The sequence below is a fragment of the Aotus nancymaae genome, unplaced genomic scaffold, assembly GCF_030222135.1.
Source record: "Aotus nancymaae isolate 86718 unplaced genomic scaffold, 86718_ANA_hifiasm-v0.15.2.pri h1tg000079l, whole genome shotgun sequence".
NCBI classification, from domain to species: domain Eukaryota; kingdom Metazoa; phylum Chordata; class Mammalia; order Primates; family Aotidae; genus Aotus; species Aotus nancymaae.
The window spans coordinates 2,493,824-2,516,376 of record NW_026988494.1 but is presented as its reverse complement, the minus strand read 5'-3'; the positions used below and the strand labels follow the sequence as shown (position 1 = coordinate 2,516,376).

The following is a 22,553-nucleotide window of genomic DNA, read 5'->3' as shown; positions in this document are numbered from 1 at the left end:
TATATCTAGTGATTTTAATAGTGTATTCATTCAATCAACAAAAAATATTGATTTTGTATGATATACCAGGTACTCTGTTACCAAGAAGGTTGCCCTTAAAAGAGGAGCTGACTGGTTTTGGGGGAAGGAGATTGAGGAAAGAAGGAAAAAGAATTGGAAAGGCGAAGAGAAAAGGAAGGAAGGTCAAAGTATTGAATCATCATGAATGTGCTTATTTGAAAAGATGAAAAGCAAAGGTTAGAGAAGAATGTGCTAAGTTGGGCTTGTTTGGATGGGATCATACCCATTTGTGTGACAGGGAAACATAGATCCAGACAGACTCTAAGGACCTACCTAATGAAGGCATCAGGTCTGCTTATCTGGCACTGTCACATCAGTGAAGTCACATTTTAAGAACATTTTGAGGCCAGGCACGGTGGCTTACGCCTGTAATCCCAACACTCTGGGAGGCCGAGGCAGGTGGATCATGAGGTCAGGGTGACCAACATGGTGAAACCCCATCTCTAATTTTAAAAAAATACATAAATTAGCTGGGTGTGGTGGCATATGCCTGTAACCCCAGGTACTCAGGAGGCTGAAGCAGGAGAATCGCTTGAACTGGGTGGTGGAGGTTGCAGTGAGCCAAGATCTCACCACTTCACTCCAATCTGGGCGACAGAGCAAAATCTGCCTCTAAAATTAAAAAAAGAACATTTTGAGACAACCTATGAATAGCAAAGGACCATTACCCAGAATTTTCCCCAATTACTCTGGCATCATAAGTCTCTGTCTGGAGTTTGTATTAATAATATAGATATTCCCAATTTTCACAGAAGCCTGTTTGGCCTTCTTAATCATTCTCCCCGTTTCTTAATAATACTCCTCTTGCACCATACATAAGAGGTAGAACCAGGAATACCCACCTCCAAGAGCTGAAATTATGAAAGATTGTGAGATTCTACCAGGAGGCAGAAAGCATGGTCCACAATGAACACTAAAATAAGATTTGTTGGTAGGCAGTTTTTTATCCCTTTCACTAGGGGATAAGGTAGTTCTCAACCAGTAGCAATTGGTCCCCAAGGTCACCTTACAATGGCTGGACAGTTTTGACTGTCATCATTGTGGGGATGCTATCCCCATCTAAAGGGTAGAAGTCAAAGATGCTGCTAAACATCTTTCAATACACAGGATGGTCTCACAAAATTAGAAAATGTCAACAGCAGCAAGGTGGAGAAACTCTGCCCTAACCTATCTGGAGAGCCCTTTGAGGGATCAGTGGGTTTTTCCTCATGTTCGTAGTCATGATAAGCATAAATGTGAAGCCAAGCTAAGATCACCAAGGCTATTCCCAGTAGAAATTCACCAAGGGACATTGGATGGGATGGGGGTAGGGGGAGCAGCAGAGTGAGTACTCTCTGAAGGATCAGTGAGAATGCCAGCCCTCCTGGACAGCTCCATGGGAAATTTTAGTTTTTTTCTGTAATACTCTAATTACTGCCCTGTCACATCACAAGGAGAACAGGTTGGCAAACCTAGGTACTGAACTAAATAATCTGTGGCATAATCTAAACATATAACGGTAATTAAGCCTGACAACTTAATATGCTACTGAAATTTAAATGTACAGAAGTAATCTACAATTAAGCAATCTTTTGTAATAGCACCCTGCCAGGCTGGAAGATTTCAGGTATAATACCATGTACTATTTGGTAGCAAAAATATTGACATCAGTAAAATATACCCAGGCTATGATCTGACACATTCAAATTAACCATTGCTCTAAAAGGGATGGAGTTAATGTGAAAATTCAGTTGCTCTCCTTCAGCCAGCATCAGAAGCAGATTTTCATACAGTTGCTTCAGCTGATGTGAAAGTGTCTATACCCAATTAGAACACCAGACTCTAAAAGTCAGTCTCAAGTCCTTTATTAGCAGATAACTGAAATCAGAAAGTGGGGTTCAAAAAAGGATTTCCCCATAGAGAGGTTTCTCCTTTGTAGGAAACTGATTTCAATATTTTACTGAAAATTCCAGTCAAGCCATGTATATTTTAATAGGGCTACAAAGTAGGTACCCTGAAAAGGGCATGGGTTTTGAAGTTGGTGCTGATCAGGCTGTGAAGCCTCATCCATTATTTACAAGCCATGTGATCTTGGGCATGGTATGTAAATCCTGGCTGCAGTTTTCTCATCGTCAAAGGTGATCTCGCTATGATTAACTCACAGGGTACATGTAAGAGTTATCTTACCTCTTTACAGTGTCCACTGCTCTCAGCAGCCAGAGATCTTTTATACATATTCATCGGATAATCTCATTTCCTTACTTTAAACCCTATGATGTTGACCCATGGCAATTAAAGGAAAAACTCAGATCTTGCAAGCCAGCAGGAAGCTTGGATTCTCTGCTCCTTCATCCTGTTCACACTGGCTATTTCCTACCATGGGTTCTTTATCACATCCCTCTGCAAGATGGCTTTTCCTTATTCCTCAGACTCTGTCCCAAGGTCAGAGATGCCCCTCTTGGGACCCTATCTAAAGTTGCATCTTCAACTTCAATCACTAGCCTCTAAAGTTTGGGTTTTTTCATTCTCATCAATATCCAAAAATATTTTGTATTTGCAACATGTAATATGTAACTGGGGCAAGAATGAACATAGTTATAGCATGGAGTAGATACTTTAAAAATATTTATGGAAGGAAGAAAGGGAGGGAGGAAGGAAAAGGGAAGGAAGAAAAGTAAAGAAGGAAAGAAAACAGAAAAAGAAAAGAAGGAAGGAAAGGAAGAAAGGAAAAAAGGAAGGAAGAAAGGGAAGAAAGAAGAAAGGACAGGAGGAGAGGAAGGGAGGGAGGGAAGGAAGGAAGAAAAGAAGGGAAGGAAGGAGGGAGGGAGGGAAAGAAGGAAGGAAAGAAGGAAGGAAGGGTAGGAGGGAGGGAGGAATGAGGAAGGGGAAAAAGAAAGGAAGAAAAGAAGGAAAGGAAAGAAATTACAAAGGAAAAAGGGGAAGGAAAGGAGGGAAAGGAAGAGAAGGGAGAAGAAAATGAGGCAAAGAGGGCACATGAAACAAATAAGGCATCTTAATCTGAGAATCAAATAGAACTTTAATTCCCTCAAGTATTCCTGCATTATGCAAATCTCAGAGATTTTTTTTTAAGGAAAAGTAATTTAAGGTATTTAGATTTCATCAAGAATAAGAACTATCAGTGAATCAGGATCTCTAGTCATCCTTGTAAATCTTCCTCTTTAATAGCTGTGCAAATCCAGTTAGCCCTCTGGCCTTCCATTTCCTCACCAAAAACTGAAGGATTTTGTGAAATTCCTAAGGTCACTGACAGTTCCAGACATAAACCAAATGTGTTGGGCTCTTCAGTTTTTATCCTACATTCATTACTCAGAAATGTAGGCGAAACCAGAAATATATTCAGCTGTACTCTGCATTAACAGGAAGTGGCTCTTTTCCATCTCAGTGGCAAGATGGAAAAGGTGTGAAATATCGTAGTACGTAGTATTCCTTCTGGAAACCCATCTCTCTTTGGATTTCCCCTTTTCCTGGTCTCCACCTCAGTGGCTCCATTCCTTGTCATCTTCTCATTGTCTGCTTCTCAGGGGGCCTTAGCACAGAGCTCACCTGCATTCATTCCCCTTCTCACCCTACCAATTACCTCACTCAGGAAACAAAGGACCTTCCAAAGATTTCACTCTCTTCGAAGCAGCAGGGAATCTTAATTACAAGTACATCTTGACGGTTTACAATATTTTTTTCCTCTTATGTAATAACCTCAGAAAACTTTAAGAAAGTAACCAACAGTTGTAAGCACAACTTATAATGACATTATGACACTTTTTAAAAAATGACACCATATTTTTCTATTTCTCTCCCCCACCAACTTCTCTTTTTTGAGATAGGGTCTGTCTGTCACCCAGGTTGGAGTGCAGTAGCGTGATGACATCTCACTACAAGCTCTGAACTCCTGGGCTCAAGCGACCCTCTCACCTCAGCCTCCTAGGTAGCTGAGATTTCAGCTGTGCACCACTACACTCAGTTATTTTTTTTTTTAAATTTTTGTAGAGAACGGGTCTATGTTGCCCAGGATTGTCTTGAACTCCTAGGCTCAAGTGAACCTCACATATGAGCCTCCCAAAGTGTTGGGATTATAGGTGTGAGCCACTGCACCCAATCTTCTATTCTGTTTATTTTCCCTTATGTTTTTAGTTTAAGTCAGAGACTATAAAGCTGTTTCAGGCCAGTGCCACGCATCCCCTGTTTTGGAGTCATGGCTCACAGAGGTCACTGCAGTGCCTTATCTCCAAAGACAGGAGGGAAAAAATGTCTATAACCTGAGCACAGAGGTCAAGGGCCCTGAATGACATCCCAGCCCAGTCTTTAAGAAACCCCCAGCTACTCAGGAGGCTGAGGCAGGAGAATTGCCTGAACCCAGGAGGCGGAAGTTGCAGTGAGCTGAGATCACGCCATTGCACTCCAGCCTGGGTAACAAGAGCGAAACTCCGTCAAATAAAAAAAAAAAAAAAGAAGCCCCACAGCCTTCCATATGGAGGCAGGCAGGCAGCCAGGTCTGCAGAGACATCCACAGTGCCTCCATCCAGTGAGAAGCTCCAAGAGGCAGAGAGTACGGGAGCCAGCAGCCACTCGCAGTGTGCCCTAAAGCACTCATGAGGCAGTACCACCCCTCTATTTGCAGTTTCCTAAAAATGCTACAGGCAAATTGATGTGGTTTGAGCCACTGCCTGACTGGGTTGTTACCTAGCACAGCCACTCAGTGAAGAGTATGCATGTCTTAATTGTGACATCAATAAGAAACTATTGGGAGAACTTTGCCGTTTTGTAAGTCATTTAAAGTGCCATTTAGATAGAACAGACATAGCCAGGCATGATGGCTTAGGTCCATAATCCTAGCATTCCAGGAAGCCAAGACAGGAGGATTACTTGAGGCTGGGAATTTGAGACCAGCCTGGGCAACATCGTAAGACCCTATCTCTGCAAAAATAAAAATAAATTAGCTGAGTATGGTGGCATGTGTTGGAAGTTCTAGCTAATCAGGAGGCAGAGGCAAGGGGATAGCTTGAGCTCAGGAGTGAAGGCTGCAGTGAGCTCTGACGGCACCACTGTACCCCAGTCTTGGAGATTGAGCAAGACCCTGTCTCAAAAAAAGAAAAAAAAAGAAAGAACACACACACACACACACACACACACACACACACTCCCCTTCCCACATTTATCAAAAGGAGATGCTGAGGAAACCCAAATAATAATTTTTTTGCTAAACATAGTAAAGGATTTGAGATTTGCACATGAGAGTAACTTTGCTAAGATAAAGTACCAAGTTACATGATGTTCTTCTACATTTTGACAAGTTTTGTAAGGCATTGTGTTTGTATTTATCACCTCTTTTCTTCTTTGCAGAGAATACTCCAGGTTACACAAGTGGACCTAATGGGAAATCAAAGCATCAAAGAGTCCCTATCCTCACTGAATTGAGTAAGTTGTGTTTCAAGGGCAAAATTCAATGGAGAAATGTTTGTGATATATAACTGATGTCCCAAGGTTCTTTTTGGAATGCACAGTCAAAGGACTCAGGAACCAGAATGAGGCTCAGAGCTTTAAGTGCTTGCCTGGATGTTACACTGGGCTTTGATCCAACTGGGAATGTCAGTATATCTGATGTCAGTGTGCAGAAATGACATCTGCCTTCTCCACTCTTCCAGTTACCAAGAGAGGGAGGGGGACCAGCAACTGGCAGAGTCTTATTCAGAGGGAGGGACCACAGATTGGAAAACTGCTAGAAAGAATCTCCCTGTACTGACTAGTCAACCCCATCATAGGACTTTTGGTCCTGACTATGAAGATGTGGAGAAGCCCACTGATCCCTCAAAGGGCTCACCAGACAGATTAGGGCAGAGTTTCTCCACCTTTGTACTATTGACATTTTCTAACTTTGTGAGGCCATCCTGTGTATTGAAAGATGTTTAGCAGCATCTTTGACTTCTACCCACTAGATGGGGATAGCATCCCCACAGTGGTGACAACTAAAACTGTTTCCAGCCATTGTAAGGTGACCTCAGGGGACAAATTGCCACTGATGAGAACCACTCTATCCCCTAGAGAAAGAAATAGAAAACTGCCTACCAGCAAGTCTTATTTTAGTGCTCATTGTGAACAATGCTTTCTTCCTCCTGTGAGGTAGAATCTCACAATCCTTTATAATGCCTTCCTTTCCAGCAGTGACACCAGGGCTGGGGCCAGGATAAGGCAGGAGAGACATGAGGGGTACAGACTTAGACAAAGTGCTCATCCTTGGTGTCCCCAAATTTTGTGTCCTATGTATTTTCCCCATATCACATTAATCCCAGCCCTTAGTGATACTTCCTTAAAACGGCCAAAAAAAAAAAAACTCTCAAAGAATTAACAGAATATGCTGTTATCTCTCACCAACACCAAACAAAGCAAGAAACCCCCAGGCACAGGGAACTCTGGGAACAGAAGACAAGGAAGGGAAGGGTGCCCAAGTGCATTTGGTGGGGTGCATTGCTGGGGCGCCAGGGGACACATTGGATTTACTACTGAGTATAGTTGAAGAGAAAAGGAGAAAATCCCAGAGAAGAGGCGAATGGTGCCATTAGCACAGATTGAACCAATTCAGAGATGATCTCTAAAAACTGGTCCTGACTGTGATTTGACCCGATTTTACTAAACAGAAAAATGCATAATGGGCATTTTATGAGCTAGATTACCTAAACCATTGGGATTTATCCAAAATTAGATGAACATGTAGACCTCTTATCCTACAAACAAAGCAGAGAAACTTAGAGAGGAATCGGCAGGTGTCACTGCCACATGAGTTGGGAGTGACAGTGTCGCAGGTGAGAAGTGAGGCACTGCCTTGTTGTTACCTGGCTTTCCTGGCCATTTTCTGGAGCAGAGGCTCTTGAAATTCAGCTTTGAACATCCCAGACCCCTGGATCCTAGTACCTGCCTGTCTACTTGTAACCACCTCGAAGCAGTTTTTAATTACGTTTTATTTTTTTCCTCCACTTTGAACTGTCTTTAACTCCTGAGCTGTATACAGTTGGCTATCTGTATCTGTGAGGCATTGGTTCCATAACTCACTCACTCCCCACTCCTCCCCTGGCCCTACTTCCTGAAGACACCAAAATCCATGATCTTCAAGTCCTTTGTGTAAAGTGGTATAGTACCATCAACCCTCTGTATCCACGGGTTTCATCTCTGGTTAGTTGAATCCTTGAATGCAAAACCTGTGGAAATGGAGGGTCAACTGTGTATGCCAAATGCATTAATTCAAAGAAGACTATAAGCCAGAGTGGTTGGGAAGAAATCATCCAGTTTCTCACTGACCCAGAGGTGCATCTTGTCACTCTCCAGGGACTTAGAGATTTTGTTTCTGGCACCAGGTGGTGCTTGTCAAGTTAGCCTAACACGCCACCTGCCAGCTCACACAGGTTCTTGTTGTCTGACTGGCTGGAAAGGGTCACGTTGACATGGGAATTGCAGGTCTGATGTTCTGCACCGCTTTGGTACAGAATGCATGGGAGTCTGCAGAGAAATAGCCAGGAAAGCTGAGACCATTAGTTTAGGGTGATACAGCAGGATTTGGACAAAGGCTCATGGAATGTGTGTGTGTGTGTGTGTGTGTGTGTGTGTGTGTGTGTGTGTGTAGGGTTCACAATGCAAGGAGAGGAATGTAGATGTGCACAGGAGATGTGGGTTGATATTAGTCATCCTTGCTCATCTTTTGTAAAAATAATGCTGTTCTTGAAATAAAATGATTAATTAATATCACTTCCTTCATTAATGTCACTTCCCCCAAACTTACTGAGGAATAATTTAAGGCCCTGGGGGATAATCCAGTCACAGCGAGCAATGGATTCTGAGTTGCATGTCCAGTAGATTTGTTTGGATTGGTCATTTAAATAACTGTAGTATCAAGAACTGTGGAGAGTCTAAGACTATCCTACTTGCAAAGCAACAAGTTCACCTGCCCCAGTCTCATGGATGCTGACAGAAGATATGAGACTCCTGGATCAGAGACCAAAACAAAACAAAACAAAACCAATCAGTTGATTACTCAGAGTAACAGCAGCCAGAGTATTCTCACTTCTGTGTTGGTTGCCCAAGCCCTGCTTTCCACAAAGTGGCATGAAGAGGCCCAAGTGACACCTGTATCCACAGTAGATTGCTCTTTAGGATAGGAACCTAAGCTCAGGAGACCAGAGTCTTTTATAACACGCAGTAAGCATGCCTTCCTTTTGCTCCCGTGGAAGACAGCATCTCTACCTTCCAATGCTGTTCTTCAGACAAACACACTTTGGGAGGCTGAGGCAGGTGGATCATTTGAAGTCAAGAGTTTGAAACCAGCCTGGCCAACATGGTGAAACCCTGTCTCTATTTTCAGTACAAAAATTAGCCAGACATGGTGGTAGACACCTGTAATTCCAGCTAGTTGGGAGGCTGAGGCATGAGAATTGCTTGAACCTGGAAGGCAGAGGTTGCAGTGATTGCACCACTGCATTCCAGCCTGGACAATGGAATGAGACCGTCTCAAAAAAAAAGTCTAGGAACAAAGGCAACATTGTCTCCTAGGGGAGAACAGTGTCTCTCCTCTCACACTCTGCAAAGACCAGCTATATTCACCTCAGAGGCTGCCTACAGGGGTCTGGGGCCAGAATAGACATGCTGATGGAGCCTGTGCCAGTATAGACATGCTGATGGAGCCTCTGCCAGTATAGACGTGCTGATGGAGCCTGTGCCGGTATAGACGTGCTGATGGAGCCTCTGCCGGTATAGACGTGCTGATGGAGCCTGTGCCGGTATAGACGTGCTGATGGAGCCTGTGCCGGTATAGACGTGCTGATGGAGCCTGTGCCGGTATAGACGTGCTGATGGAGCCTCTGCCGGTATAGACGTGCTGATGGAGCCTCTGCCGGTATAGACGTGCTGATGGAGCCTGTGCCGGTATAGACGTGCTGATGGAGCCTGTGCCAGTATAGACGTGCTGATGGAGCCTGTGCCAGTATAGACATGCTGATGCATAATTTGGCTACTGCTATACTGGCCTCAGTTAGGATGATTCCCTAAGCCCTTGCCACACAGAGTGCGATTCATGAATCAGCAACCTCAGCAGCATCTGGGAGCTGGCTAGACATGTAGATTCTCAGCCTACACCCTAGACCAGTGAATCAGAATCCGCATTGCAACCAGATCCCCAAGTGATTCCTATGCACATTAAATTTTGAGAGGCACTGGGCTTATGTGACTCTAGGAAGCCAAGTAAATGCCAAGTCATCCATTGCATAGTATTTTGAGAAATAAAAGCTTTTAACTGGGCTGACCACATATTCCTATTTATTCCTATGATTTCAGGGCAATTTTTAAGCATGCTCTCTTTTGCTCCCCAAAATATCCTGGTTTGAAGGATAAATTATACAAGGATGGCAATAAGAAACACTTCTTTAGAAACTAAGCCTGTGCTCCAGGAATGTCCCCTTGATGGTGAAGGTACCCAACAGATCTATCTATCTTTTTTGGGAAGGAAGACAATTAGAAAGAAAGAAAAATGCACTTACTGAAACAGTGGTAGATCCCACAGAGACCCCAAAGTAGATATTAGATCTTCTGATCAAGTGGTCACCCCTTGGCCTGCATGGATGGCACTTCTTATGTTCTTAACCTGGTCTGCTTGTCTTTCCTTTTTGCCTCTTGCCTTGCAGAAAATCCTTCCAACATTCACTTTATTGAACAGCCCGGTGGACTGGAAGGGTCTCTCCAAGAAAGAAACCTGCATCTCAGCACTGCCTTTTCTACAGGCACTGTTTTTTCCGGCAGCTTCTTGGATTCTCTCTTGGCCACGGTGAGAACAGCTGAGTAATGGAACCCCCAAGACCAAGCCCCCTGCAGAGAAGTAAGCAGGTAGAGTGGGGCCGTGTGGATGATAACCCGGTTCCACATTCTCTTTGATTTTCCAAAAGAAGCTTGTTTCCGCACATTAATTTATCTTTTCTCATAACTACTTGGTATGGGAAGCAACATTTTCACATTTTCAAGATTAAAAACTTGAGACCCTTGGAGCCAGAACCTCTGATGCCAGGAAGAGTGAGTGCTTCAAAGGCATCTCTGCAGACCAGGCCCCTTGGTGTCAGAGCTCAGTAGACACGGCTTTCCTCTCCCTCTAAAATCCTCCCAACCAGTCATATGGAAATAGGCCATAAAGGGACCCAGGAAGACTTTCAGGCCATACAGGGTTTCAAGGAAGTTGCTCTGCCCTTTGCTGTTGTGAGTTTTGTTCAGAGCTAAGTCAAATCTCCCTCCATGTTGCTCCTCTCATGGGGTGGATTATTGACTACATGGTTGTTCTTCAGTTTTCAGCACCTCTTTAGCCACCTGGCAGATCGTTTCCATCCATTAGGATTCCCCTGAGTGGAATTAATTCACCCTACAAATGCCCACTGAACACCTACCTTGTGCAGGGCACTGTTCGGGTGCTGGGGAATCAGTGTGAGAATGACAGAAGCCTCACCCACATGGGGCCTGCTGAGTGGAGGAGATTGGCATATGCATGATAAATAAGTAACACAGAGGGATGCCAGTTACAAGGACTAAGGAGGTGTGAGGTAGGAAATGTGGACTTCAGGGAAGGAGTTGCAAGATTCAGTAACGCCTTCTCAGGGAAGGCGGTACGGAGAAGGCGGCAGGCGAACCCAGCTCTGGCGGAGAGGAGAGAACACAGCATTCAGAGGCAGTGATGTGGGAGCACTCCCCAAGGTGTTCAAGGAATTTCAAGTTGACTGAGACTCACAAGATCAGTGTGTAGCCATTTGTGAATGACTTGCAAGAATTCTTCCAAAGGAAAGCCACATAACCGTTACCTCACACACTCCTCCCATCCAGGATTTTCAAGGGGAGAGCTGCAAAATGGCTGGATGTCAATATTCAGATGCTGAAATTCAGGAGAGTCTGAGCAGTCGATGAACTTGCTGCCTTCTGAAAGTGAACTTGGAGAGGCATCATTCCTGAATTTCAGGGATGCCTCAAGGCCCAGTTTGCAAGTTTAAGGGATTAGGGCTGGGCATATGCATCCCCTTCCTGACATCAATGTCATTCAGCATGGAAGGGATTGTGTTGCCCTGGGCTCTGCCTCTCTAAGCCATGGTACGGGTCTCATACACCCCATCAAGCTCTTAGAGAGATAATACCACTTTAGCAGTAGTTTAACATTAAACGAATTGGTAGAGTGCATGGCTTCTAAAGAGTTAAGCAGCTCAGCCTTTGCTGAGCCAGGGAGGCACTGGAGAAAGTCAAGTCAGGTTACTTTTCCAAGAAGGTGGTTGTGTCGGAGAAAATGTTATACCACTGTCTGTCACTGATATGTCAATTAACTCGCCTGGAATTAATGACTGGAGTGTCAGGCAGGAGGTGACTTTCGATGAACTTGACCTGTCTGCAGATTCATTTCAGATGGGTTTCAGGTCCCAGTTCTCTTCAGAGATACTTAGATGGCAGGCAGCTTCATGCTTTAAATTAAACTTGAGACAATTAAATACCACCAGCTCACACAGGCAGGAACAGAACCACAGACTCTGTTTAGAGTTGGTCAGAAGGGCAGGATGGACAGAGAAGGGCTGAAAGAGTAGGGACAGCAACAAATGAACACACAACACAAGCCAGCATGAGGAACATAGACTTGGTCATAAGAATCCTGATGCCTCCCACCATTCAGCAACTGAGCGTGACGTTGGCCTTGGGTGGTCTAAAGAGTGGGGCTTCTTCCCAGGCTGCCTTCAGATATTGGGTCAGTGGGCTTCACTCAGTGGAAAAGGAAGACTCTTGCTGGAAAACAAAATGTGCTACATAGAAAAAAAAAAGGCCACACAATGTGACCTATTATTGGGGTTGTCGCATGAGGTCACACCCACAGCAGATCATCAGCTTTGCCTTAAGAACTCTTGGTAAGTACTTATTTTAGGACTGGCACTTGCTCAAATGAATTTGGGTAGGGATGGCAATGGAGCATCAGAGAAAAAGGTGTCTTTTATGTCAAGGGTGCCAAGTGAATCTTGAACCTCTAAATCTCTACCTAGCAGTCTTCTGCCCCAGCTCTTGAATCTTTCTGGCACAGCAAAATGAACATACTGTAACGCTATTTAATGATGGGCTGAACTAGGCCATTGAAAATAATTGTGAATGTTTTCCTTCTCGTTTCCCTTCTCCCTGCACCTGACTCTACTGCTTTTATGTGCTTCCTTATAAGTGTGGGTGACTTCTTATCACCAAAGAAAGACCCAAGGGTCAAGCCTGAGCCTCCAATCCCATTGTCTCCTTTCTTCCGGGGACCACTGATCTTGGGTGGACTCTGGATCTTACCACCTGGTCACATGGAAATACCCTTGGAGAGAAAGAGAACATTTATCACCTTTCAATAAAAACATCTGGAGTCACTACAGAGGCTCCTGAATACGTTCTCAAACACTTCAGATATTCTCCATATGTGCTGGAGCATCTCCTGGCTGAGGGTTGGTAGGAAGGCAAAGACCTTGATCTCCCCATTAAGTTAGAAAGGCAGTTATGGGTCCTGGAGCTCTGATCCCCCACAGAACCCCAAGGCAAACATTACTGAAGATCACAGTATTCGTCCCCCAGATCATACCTTTCCCTACATAGGTCTCTAAGCATCTTATTTTGATGAGTTTTCTTGTTGAGATAGTATCAAGAATAATAGCTATCTATCCTAAGAAGAGTAACATTTCTCAAGCACTTACCCAGAGCCAAGGAGTTCACTAAGTGTATTACCTCCATTACCCGGTTTAATTCTCCTGTCAAATACGGAAGCTTAGCTGGCTAAATAATCTCCCAAAGGTTGCATCATTTACAAGTAATGAGTTAGTTTTCAGATCCAAGTGTATGTGATCCCAGAGTCATTCCTTGCTGCCACAATCAACTGGTCCTCCAGAAATCCATTTCTGTGATGATCAATGTCCTTGCCACACAGGGATTTTCAAGTTTAGGTAAGAGGGCTTCTTCCCTGAGAACGCTCGGTGCAGAAAGGAGGAGATGTGCCCACCCTGCCTTGCTCACTCATACCTCTTTCCTCCATCAGAGCAACTCTACTTTCATCTGTGGCATATTAGAGGCACCTGCATAAGATTCGATTGCACGAGAGACGTCTGTTGTTAGATTTTGGAACTCATTCCCTTGAAATTAGGATACAGGACCAAGAGAGAGGCATAACATAAACAGAATCCTGTTCTCCTCTATTCTGAGACAGGGTTCCAATTTCCAGCCAGAAGTCCTGTGCAGGAGGCAGGAGTCACATCTTGCCCCATTTTTCATGTCCCTTTTTTCTCATAATATTCCTCCCCAAAACTTGTCTTCTGTGTTTGACACAACCTGCAGCCCAGCTTAATGCACCAAGAGATTGTGTCCCATTGCAACACAGAGGTTACAGAGGTTACAGTTAGACTCTACCCACACTACACAGAAGGTCAAGGCTAAGAGCAGATGCATTCAGGACAGGTTCCCTGAATGCATATGCTAATGCCTCAGCAGTTTCTGAAACAAGATGAGAACACTAGCCAGTACTTCAGTCCTGGTGAACTACATTTTCAACATGATATTAAGGGCCCTCTTCCTTCCCATGTGTACTCAGACACCTTCATAGTGCTCTTCCACCATTCTCTCTCCATCGCCCCTAATAAACACCAAGAATAAATGTGTAAGTCCCAGGAAGGCCATAAAGCCCACAGTAATGTGCTGTGAACTTGTCACTGCTTAGAAATACTAAGGGTTTGTTTAAATTTTCATGCAATTTTAAAAATTCTATCCCTTGATAGGCCTGTGCAATTTTTTTCAATGTAAAATAATGGATTTTCCCTACAAACTTTATGATGCAGTTGACATTAGAATGGCTTCAAGTACCCCTGGTATGTTACCTTAAACTGACCCAGCTGAAGAAATATGCCTACAGGATACAATTCAGATTTGCTTTTAATCTTCTATCAGTTCAATGCTATAAAAATGAAAATACGGTGGCGCAGGCAGGCTCATATGCAAGATTCCTATCTGGTTCTACAACAAAAGACTTTCAAAACTAGATGTGAACTTGGTGAGCATGTTCCTTTACCCATAAGGAAAGTCAAGCCAACAGAAGTTACATGACTTTCTTAAGGTCACTTGACTTGTTAGTTGCAGGTTTCCTATCGTATAATCTCACTCTGAGATTAGAAGTATTCCTGGAGGAATGCTTGATTCTTAAGGCCTTTGAGGATTCTCAGAATGCAAAGCAGCATTTGGCTAGGATGTTAGCATCTATACCATTAGGTAATATTCTAGGTTATGACAGGGACCACAACATTCACAGTAGCTAAAAGTTACAACATTATGAGCAGGAACATTTTCTAACATTGAAAGTCCAAGTTCCAGTAAATAAGATGATATTAGAAACATTGACCAAGTTTGAAAGTCTGAAATATTCCAAGTGCTCTTCAACTTGCAGATTTTCATGTGAAAGACAAAAGGGATGGAGAGAGAGAACAAGAAGGAGGGAGGGAGGGAGAGAGGGAGGAAGGGAGAAAGGGAAGGAGGGAGGAAGGAAGTAAGGAAGGAAGGGAGAGAGGGAGGGAGGGAGGGAGGGAGGGAGGGAAGGTATGTTGAGAAAGGTCGGTGTCAGAGAACCCCAAATAATAACAGGAGATGAGTTCACAGAATATAGGTGACATGTAAATCCCATTATTTTTCTCAGTATAGAATTATAATCCTTTTGATGTCAGAACTGAAAAAATGATATATTCAAAGGCTAAGCCTCTTTCAGTTAAATATGTAAAGCACATTTTTCCCCAGAGCCATTGACACCAGGATAACCCTAGAATTTGCACCTTTTCTTTAATCAGTGGAGAATTATTCTAACAGCATTATGCTTGATCACTGTACACTATGGCCACATGTTCTTAAATGGATTGTAATTCAACCTGGATTTATGTCCTCCACTCCCCCACCAGATATTGGGGACTTTATTCCAGAAGCACCTTTCTGGGTGGTAGTGGAATGCAACAAAGAAGAGACATAAGGAGGAGGACATCACTCAGGAGATTCTTGTAGTCTGAGGACTAAAGTGAAGTCGTCTTTTAACCTAAAAAATGCTGGAAAAGTTATTTTTAGTATCTTGTTATTCATATAGATTATATTATTACTTAATTCAGTTTGTCCCAATCACATCTACATTTTATCAGAATATTTGTTTATTTGTTAAAAATTACCTATCCATTGAAGTCAATATTCTTACAGCTTTCAAACACCTGCCTTGTTCAATGCACTACTGAGGATATGAGTGTTATGTAGACTTAGTCTGTCTTCTGAAGGAGCACATTATCTTCAGGAAGTATTGCTCAGTCTGATCTGAGGACTACCAGTGTCAGAACCTCTCAGGGTGCTCTTTAAATCCCAATTCCCACTCCTGTCCATATATTCTGATCCAGGAGATCTGGGATCCCAGAAATCTACACTCATTAATGTCACTTCAGATGATCCAGATACATGAGAAGAAATGATAAAGAAAACAGAATTTAGCAATGTGTGCAATTTATTTTACTTAATCCTGCAACCAATGCTGGAAGGTAAGTGTTACCATGTCAACTTTAAAGATTATAAAACTGTTGCTGAAAAAAACAACCAGACACGGTGGCTCATGCCTATAATCCCAGCACTTTGGGAGGCCAAGGCAGGTGGATCACATGAGGTCAGGAGTTAAAGACCAGCCTGGCCAACATGGGAAAACCATGTTTCTACTAAAAATACAAAAAAAATAGCCAGGCCTGGTGGTGCACACCAGCAATCCTAGCTACATGGGAGGCTGAGGCATGAGACTTGCTCAAACCCAGGAGGCAGAGGTTACAGTGAGCCAATATTGTACCACTGCACCCCAACCTGGGTAACAGAGTGAGACCCTATCTCCAAAAAAAAAAAAAAATTATGAATTGCCCAAAGCACTCAGCTAGGATATGACAGTCCAAGATTCAAACTCAAGTGTGTTCCATACAAGCAACTAACTATGAAATATAGAAGAATGAAATAAAGTAAAAGTCAGTGCCCATGGAATCCCAAAGAAAGAGAAATTTCCTTCTACTGAGAAGACCCAGGAAAGAGTCACCAAGCTGATGAACCAGAGGTTCAAAAGCAAATGCATGAAGTGGTAAAAGAACCACGTGAGCACCTGTAGATAGACTAGCATGCCCCAGAGGGAACAGGTCATGGAGGAGACAAGCCTGGCAAGGGAGACTGCATCTGATCCCAAAGGTTTTGAAGGCCATGGTGGAGAGAGAGGGCCTCGTTTTATGTCAGGACACTAAAAGGTTGAGGAGATAGAGATCATGATCTGATTTGTGTTTCTGGGAATTTCTGGGAAAGCATTGTAAACAATGGGGTGCAGATGAACAGAAAATCAAGACAGAACAAGAAGTAAAGAGGTTCTTGTGATAATCCAGGTTTCAGAAGATGGATCCCTGAATTTGAAAGTAGAGAAAATAAATGGTAAATGTTTTAGAACAGTAACAATTGAAGTTCTTCCTGCCATTTATTATAAAAACAAAATGATTGTTTTTAGGTAATATATAAAAATAGAAATTCTCATTTCTAATAAAGCCGAAGTCTAATTTAAATACAATGAAGGATGGAAAATTTAAAAATGTTATATATTCAACACATTTGAGAAAATCTAGTGGGTAATACATTCCAATGGCCTTTCCATGTATGTTAATGCCTGGTCCACACTGAATGTGGTAGCAATCCTGGAGAAAGAGAGTTTATTAAAATGGCTGGGATTATTCAAACTCAAGCTCATTTCAAAATAAGAAGTGTGCCATGTCTTCCTCTAGTTTCATTTGGATGCCAAAGATTCTGAAACCCTATTTACTTAATTATTAAACACCTATAATTTCTAAAATATAATGAGAGCTATGGGAAATCCAAATGCTAATAAGACCTAAGTCAATATCTGTCCCTAAGTAGGTCACAAACAAAAGGATTATAAGTAAATTCACATCCAGAAGGCTCAAATAGGGATGACAATAATATCAGCAGTTCCCTACTGGAAAATCTATAGAAAGTTTCAGTAAATATATATATTTTTAAATATACATTGATGATGATTAGGGTATCTGTGGCCTGACATATATACCTCCTCTGGTCATTTTGGGAAGAGGGGAATCCTTGGTGTCAGTATCATTATCCAGTTTCTTCTTCATGTGCAGTGTAATCTCCAAGGAAGAACTGGGTTAGTGTTCCTTTCTCTGCACTTGGCCTGACCTAGCACAGTACCCAAACTGTAATTCTTCAGTTGCATTCGATAATTATAATGAGAAACACCGTTCTACACCATCAGGTCCATGTTAAACAGCAATGCCCTCTAAAACTCCAAACCTATGCTTCTCCACTGTTCACATATTGGCTCTTCTGACTTTGCTTGTGGCTTGTCTTTGTTTTCTAGGCCTTCTACAATTATCGTGTCCTGGAATTGCTTCAGATGCTGGTGACAGGAGGAATAAGTTCTCAGCTGGAACAACATTTAGATAAGGATAAGGTCTATGATCTGTCAGATAGCTGCACGACGCTCTTGTCTGGAAGAAAGCGGTGTAAGCTGGGGCTTCTGTCTTTACACCAAACCATTTTATCAGACGTTCAAGTGAGTCTACTCTTCTCCAAACTCAGTTTTTCACTTCCTTACCTCTCTGAGCTTCTGAAAATGGTCCAGGCTATTTGGGTTCATAGATATCCCATAGCACAGAAATAATAACAGCAAAAATAACAAAAAAAAAAGAATAGAACTTTATATTCATAGAGTATTTTACAAATCACAGTGTGTTCATATGTTATATTTATTTTTTACAATAATTATGGGACGTAGATAAAGCAGTTGTTATTATCCCCATCTTCCAGATAAATAACCCGAATCTACAGGGAGCATCAGAGAGGCCCTGCAACTTTGTACCTTGACAAGAGTATTCATAATAATTATAACAGCTAACGTTTATTGAGTATTTTCTCTGTGCTTGTCTACTTTAGTATTTTTTCCACTTAATCTGCTCATGGATTTATATGGTAGGTATTATTACTAATTCTATTTAACAGATCAAGAAACTGGAGCTCACAGAGGCAAGGACTTGCCGGGGACCACATTGTCAATCGGTGTCAGAGCAGAGACCCAGCTACAGCAATTTGACCCCAGGCCTGCCCACTCTCCCGATACTTAAAATGCTAAAGAAATCAAATAATGTCAGCTGAAATCAGCCAGAAGCCTTCTGTACTTGGGTCTAAGAATCTGGCTGAACTAGCGAGTGAAAAGTGCTTGAGTTTTCTTAGCCAAGGGAGCTGGTAAACAGTAGGTTACAGCAAGGGAGAAATAATAATTCTGGAAAATTCCAATGGAACATCCAGGCATTTGGAAATCAGAGTAGAGTCTAGCCAAGAAATGAGAAATCAACTTGTCAATGTGGTGCCTTCTGGTTTGGTTTTAATTGGCATTGCACTCAGGTGTCCAGTGTTATTGCTAGGGGTAGGCCTCCAAGGAAACATCTTTTGTTGATTCAGAGGACATTAGCAAAGGCCCTGGGTAGAACACTATACCCGGTGCGTGTCGATGTGTGCTGCCAAAAGGGTCAAATCCCATATTCTGTGCGTTAGCGTTCCAGGTGTAAACCACATTCCAGAAGCTCCCTCAGTGTCATTCGGTTCTTTGCATTTCTGTAGTACTGGGTTCCTCACCTACAGGTGGACTTGTGAGTGTATATAAGCCCAGGAAACTGCACTAGCAACTTCCTGTTGGCATCAGAGAGGACGGTAGGCTTGTCCCCACTCCTCTCCCTCCTCTCTACATTTATGCCATGTCTTCCCTTTGTTCTTTATCCTGAGGAATTACAGAACTGAACAGATTGATCTCTTTTGATCTTGCTGAGCCTATTCGCTGCTGCAGGGGCTTGAAACTGTTGTCTATTCATGTGATCTTGTCGGCTATAGCCCAAGAACAAGGTCAAGATGAGTATTTGGGACTGTGATCTGTTTTACAGCAGGATAAGATGACTCTCAAGATGTTATTTAGCATCCCCTAACTCAGTATGTATCTCAAAAGCTGCATTTTCCAACCTGTTGCTCATTGTTATTTCATAGTGGTTGCCAGAATGGCAATAGTAATAAAGACAAGCACAACAATATGTCACACCACACCCACCAGAAGCTCTTGAAAGAGCCAGAATGGTAAAAACAATCACTGGGATTAGAGTTTCAGAACTAAACATACAGTTAACTATCTATCCACCTGACACTGCCACCACAAAGATATTGGGAAGTGGCTTACTTACCAAGCTTCTACTACCAGGAAAAGCAAACCACACTCCAGTGAGTGCTTATAATTGCTTAATCAAAGTGCCCAGCAGACATATGTTTGTCTCTTCTTTCCCCAGCCAAGAGACAACTTTGGACAACTGTTCTGTGGCTCGTTAGATCTTTTTGGAATCCTATGTGTTGGGTTATACAGAGTAATAGATGAAGAGGACCTCAACCCGGAAAACAAAAGGGGAGTATGCTAGATTGGAAAGCACCATCCACCCATCCAAGCGTAAGAACCGAGGCTACTTTATACAATGTGAAAGGGAATTCCAGAGCTCCGGGTCCACGGTGGCAAGGAAGGGTGCATGGAAAATAAAGAACTATGTAAGAATGAGGAGGGATGGGTATAAACAAGAGGGGCCTGGATAATTAGGGTCCAATTAATGCTGGCCATGTAAGGAGAACGGAGTTTCTGTCCCCCAGTGAAAACTGAAATGTGGAGCTAGATTTTAAATCAGCTCCACATTTCAATTTTGTGACTTACTCCTCATCCATGTCTGTATAGCTTTCCAAAGCTGAATGCCACTATCCAGATTAGAAAGATGTACTAGTTTTCTGCTGGACTCATTGGGTAAATATTGATTAAGCTCTTCTTTTCTAGCCATGGTGCTTTTTACATATAAATCATGGGAATGATATGTTCGGCTTTCGATTTAAAGAAGACCACTCTGACAGCCGCAAGGAAGACAGAAATGCAGGTAGAGGGCAAAGGAAAAGGAAAAGTTACAGTCTGGAGACAACACAATTGTGTATGTCCAGACTAAGATCCCCACAGAGAGAATGGACAGGATTCAGTAGGGAAGAAGAAATTGAAAGGAATAGGTGGAAATAGATTGATGGGACCTGTTCCAGGAGAAAGGAGAAGGAAGCCAAATTACTCAAAGTGGAGCGGTCTTGAATAGAAAATAACAACAGCAAGTTTTCTGGCCCAGAGGAGAAAAAGAGAAAAAAAAAAGAGATGCCAAGGCAGATCTAGCTCTAGGAGAGGGCTAGGCTTGCCGGAATTTTTATCTCACACTAGGATTTCTCAGTGCACGTGCAGTCATTGCTGAGAGAATGATCGAAAGGAGTCAACGTTTAGATTAGCTATTGAGAGGAGTGGAAGCGGAGGCTTATTGTGAATTTGTGAAGAAATACTAGACCATATAGTGAAAGAACAAAGACTGGAAATCCCAAGGACATTGAATAGTAGATGTACTCCAGGTTAAGGGAGTGAGAGAGAAAGTATGACGAGAAGCTGTAGTCAGCAATGATTTATTGAAACTTAAGATTTTAAATGTGGAAGAATTTTAGAAATTATAACATCTAGGACATGGCCAGAAAAGTGATTTGGAGGTAAAGATTATTGGGTCCTGGAAGTCATAGCAATGTGCCTGAATGCTGGAGTTGTAAACCACATAGACACTGCAGGCACATAAAAGAATGGCTGCACTTGAGTTTGAAAGGAAGAGCATGTCAAGTGCCAAAGGCCAAAATCAGAGTGGAGGTCTATAGAAGACTCTGATGGATATGGAAAGAAGGCACTTTATAGCACCCACCTCCAAGACAGTAGGGGAGGAGTGATGTTCTGGAAATGGCTCTCCCTCTCTCCCTCTCTGCCTGAACTCCACTCCTCCCCCAAACACCTCTGTACAGCCCTTGCAACATGGTAACTGGGAGAATATATAGCTTATATTAACACTTGAGGGGACCAGGGTGGGGGGTGGTGGAATTGTTACTTTTGTTTTAAACAGAATATGTGATCTTGTTCCAGAGATTTTTTTAAGAATAAAATTGAGGTTGTAGAGGACTCGGTGGGAAAGGTAAAACTGGGTAGGTTATTCAGTGAAGGAAGTTCAATGGTGCCTCGAGATCTACGCTATGAAAGAGGTGATCATTTGAGGCACTAGCGAGACAATGCAGGACGAAAGTCATACAAGGCTACCCTGCCTCAATATTCCCACATAAGCACTGTTGCCCTCACATTGGGCATTTGCTGCGTACTTGATGCTGTGTTAAGGCTTCTGGGTATTCTTTAGGGTTCACTGACATTTGTTATTTACTTGCCAGTCAGGGTTTCAAATAGAACATTTTTTAAATGCTTTTCTCCATTGGCCAGGCTACATTCCGTGTGAAAGTTGGTGGCATAAGTATTAGGTTAGAGCAGGTCTAAGCCAGGATGAAAACACCTGAAATACATGTCATCTTCCTATTGACAAAGCTTGGCTAAGTGGTCAATATTGTGGCTGCTGAATTCATGAGTATAGTGTCTATTAACAGCAAACAGACCTGGAGTAGGGCCATTAGACATCAACCAATCCAAACCACAGTCTTCCCCGCTCCCACGAGAACGAAAGATGAGCACAGCAAGGCATTTCTACTTCAGAACCTCTCCTCTTGCACTGTGCTTCAATAGTAAGTATTAAATAGATATTTACTATTAATCAGAAACCCAAGAAGCAAAGCAAAACAAAAACATTTTCTCTTTGGGCCCAGCAAGATGACTTCTTTATTTGGGCCACTGCCTGTCGCCACACTGGCCGGCTGCAGAGCCTCATCGTTTATCTTTGACTTGTCTTACAGGTTTGTGATCACCCGGCCAGCCAATGGCTTCACCTTGCTGCCCTCAGATCTTGTGTTTTGTGCCATACCCTTCAGCACTGCTTGTTATAAAAGGAATGAAGAGAGCTTACTGCAAAAGTCAAATGAAATTGTAAATAATGCACCACAGACAACAGAGACATATTCAGACCCAAATTTTCCTCCTACCATTGATCCAGGTGATGAAACATTATATTCACCAGTCTATCCTTATGAGTCTAGAAGTAAGTCTCCTTTTGCTAAACAAACATCTTGGGAACAGAGTAGAACACACAGTGTTACATCATCCCCGATACTTTTAGGTGACAGTGCAAATGAAAATGGAAGGCAAACCTCAGACAAGGAGGTTTATGATGAGGACTCCTTTGCATATTCAGAGCCGCACTAGACCTGCCCATATTCTTCATGTGCTCTTCACTTGCTTCTTACAAGTCATCTCCCGAGATGGTAACTTTGAACAAGGAAAATAAAAATGGAAGCATGCCATTTTTGTGCCCATTGCTTAGTGGTTCATGAAGGCCACACTGTTTCAAATAAGACAAAAGTCTAATCCTACTGGAACTTGTGTGATAAATAAAGAATACATGATAAATGCC

At 42.7% G+C, this 22,553-nt stretch overlaps 1 protein-coding gene across 1 annotated transcript in view; it reads left to right on the top strand.

Moving 5' to 3' along the window:
• Positions 1-22,345, top strand: part of KCNU1 (potassium calcium-activated channel subfamily U member 1) — a 132,217-nt gene extending 109,872 nt beyond the window's left edge. Inside the window, exons 23-27 of the mRNA XM_064368685.1 lie at positions 5,398-5,472; positions 9,720-9,859; positions 17,483-17,677; positions 19,452-19,562; positions 21,938-22,345. Of these exons, the coding sequence (XP_064224755.1) occupies positions 5,398-5,472; positions 9,720-9,859; positions 17,483-17,677; positions 19,452-19,562; positions 21,938-22,345 (929 nt within the window). The remainder of the gene's footprint in view (positions 1-5,397; positions 5,473-9,719; positions 9,860-17,482; positions 17,678-19,451; positions 19,563-21,937) is intronic.
• Positions 22,346-22,553: the final 208 nt, after the last annotated feature.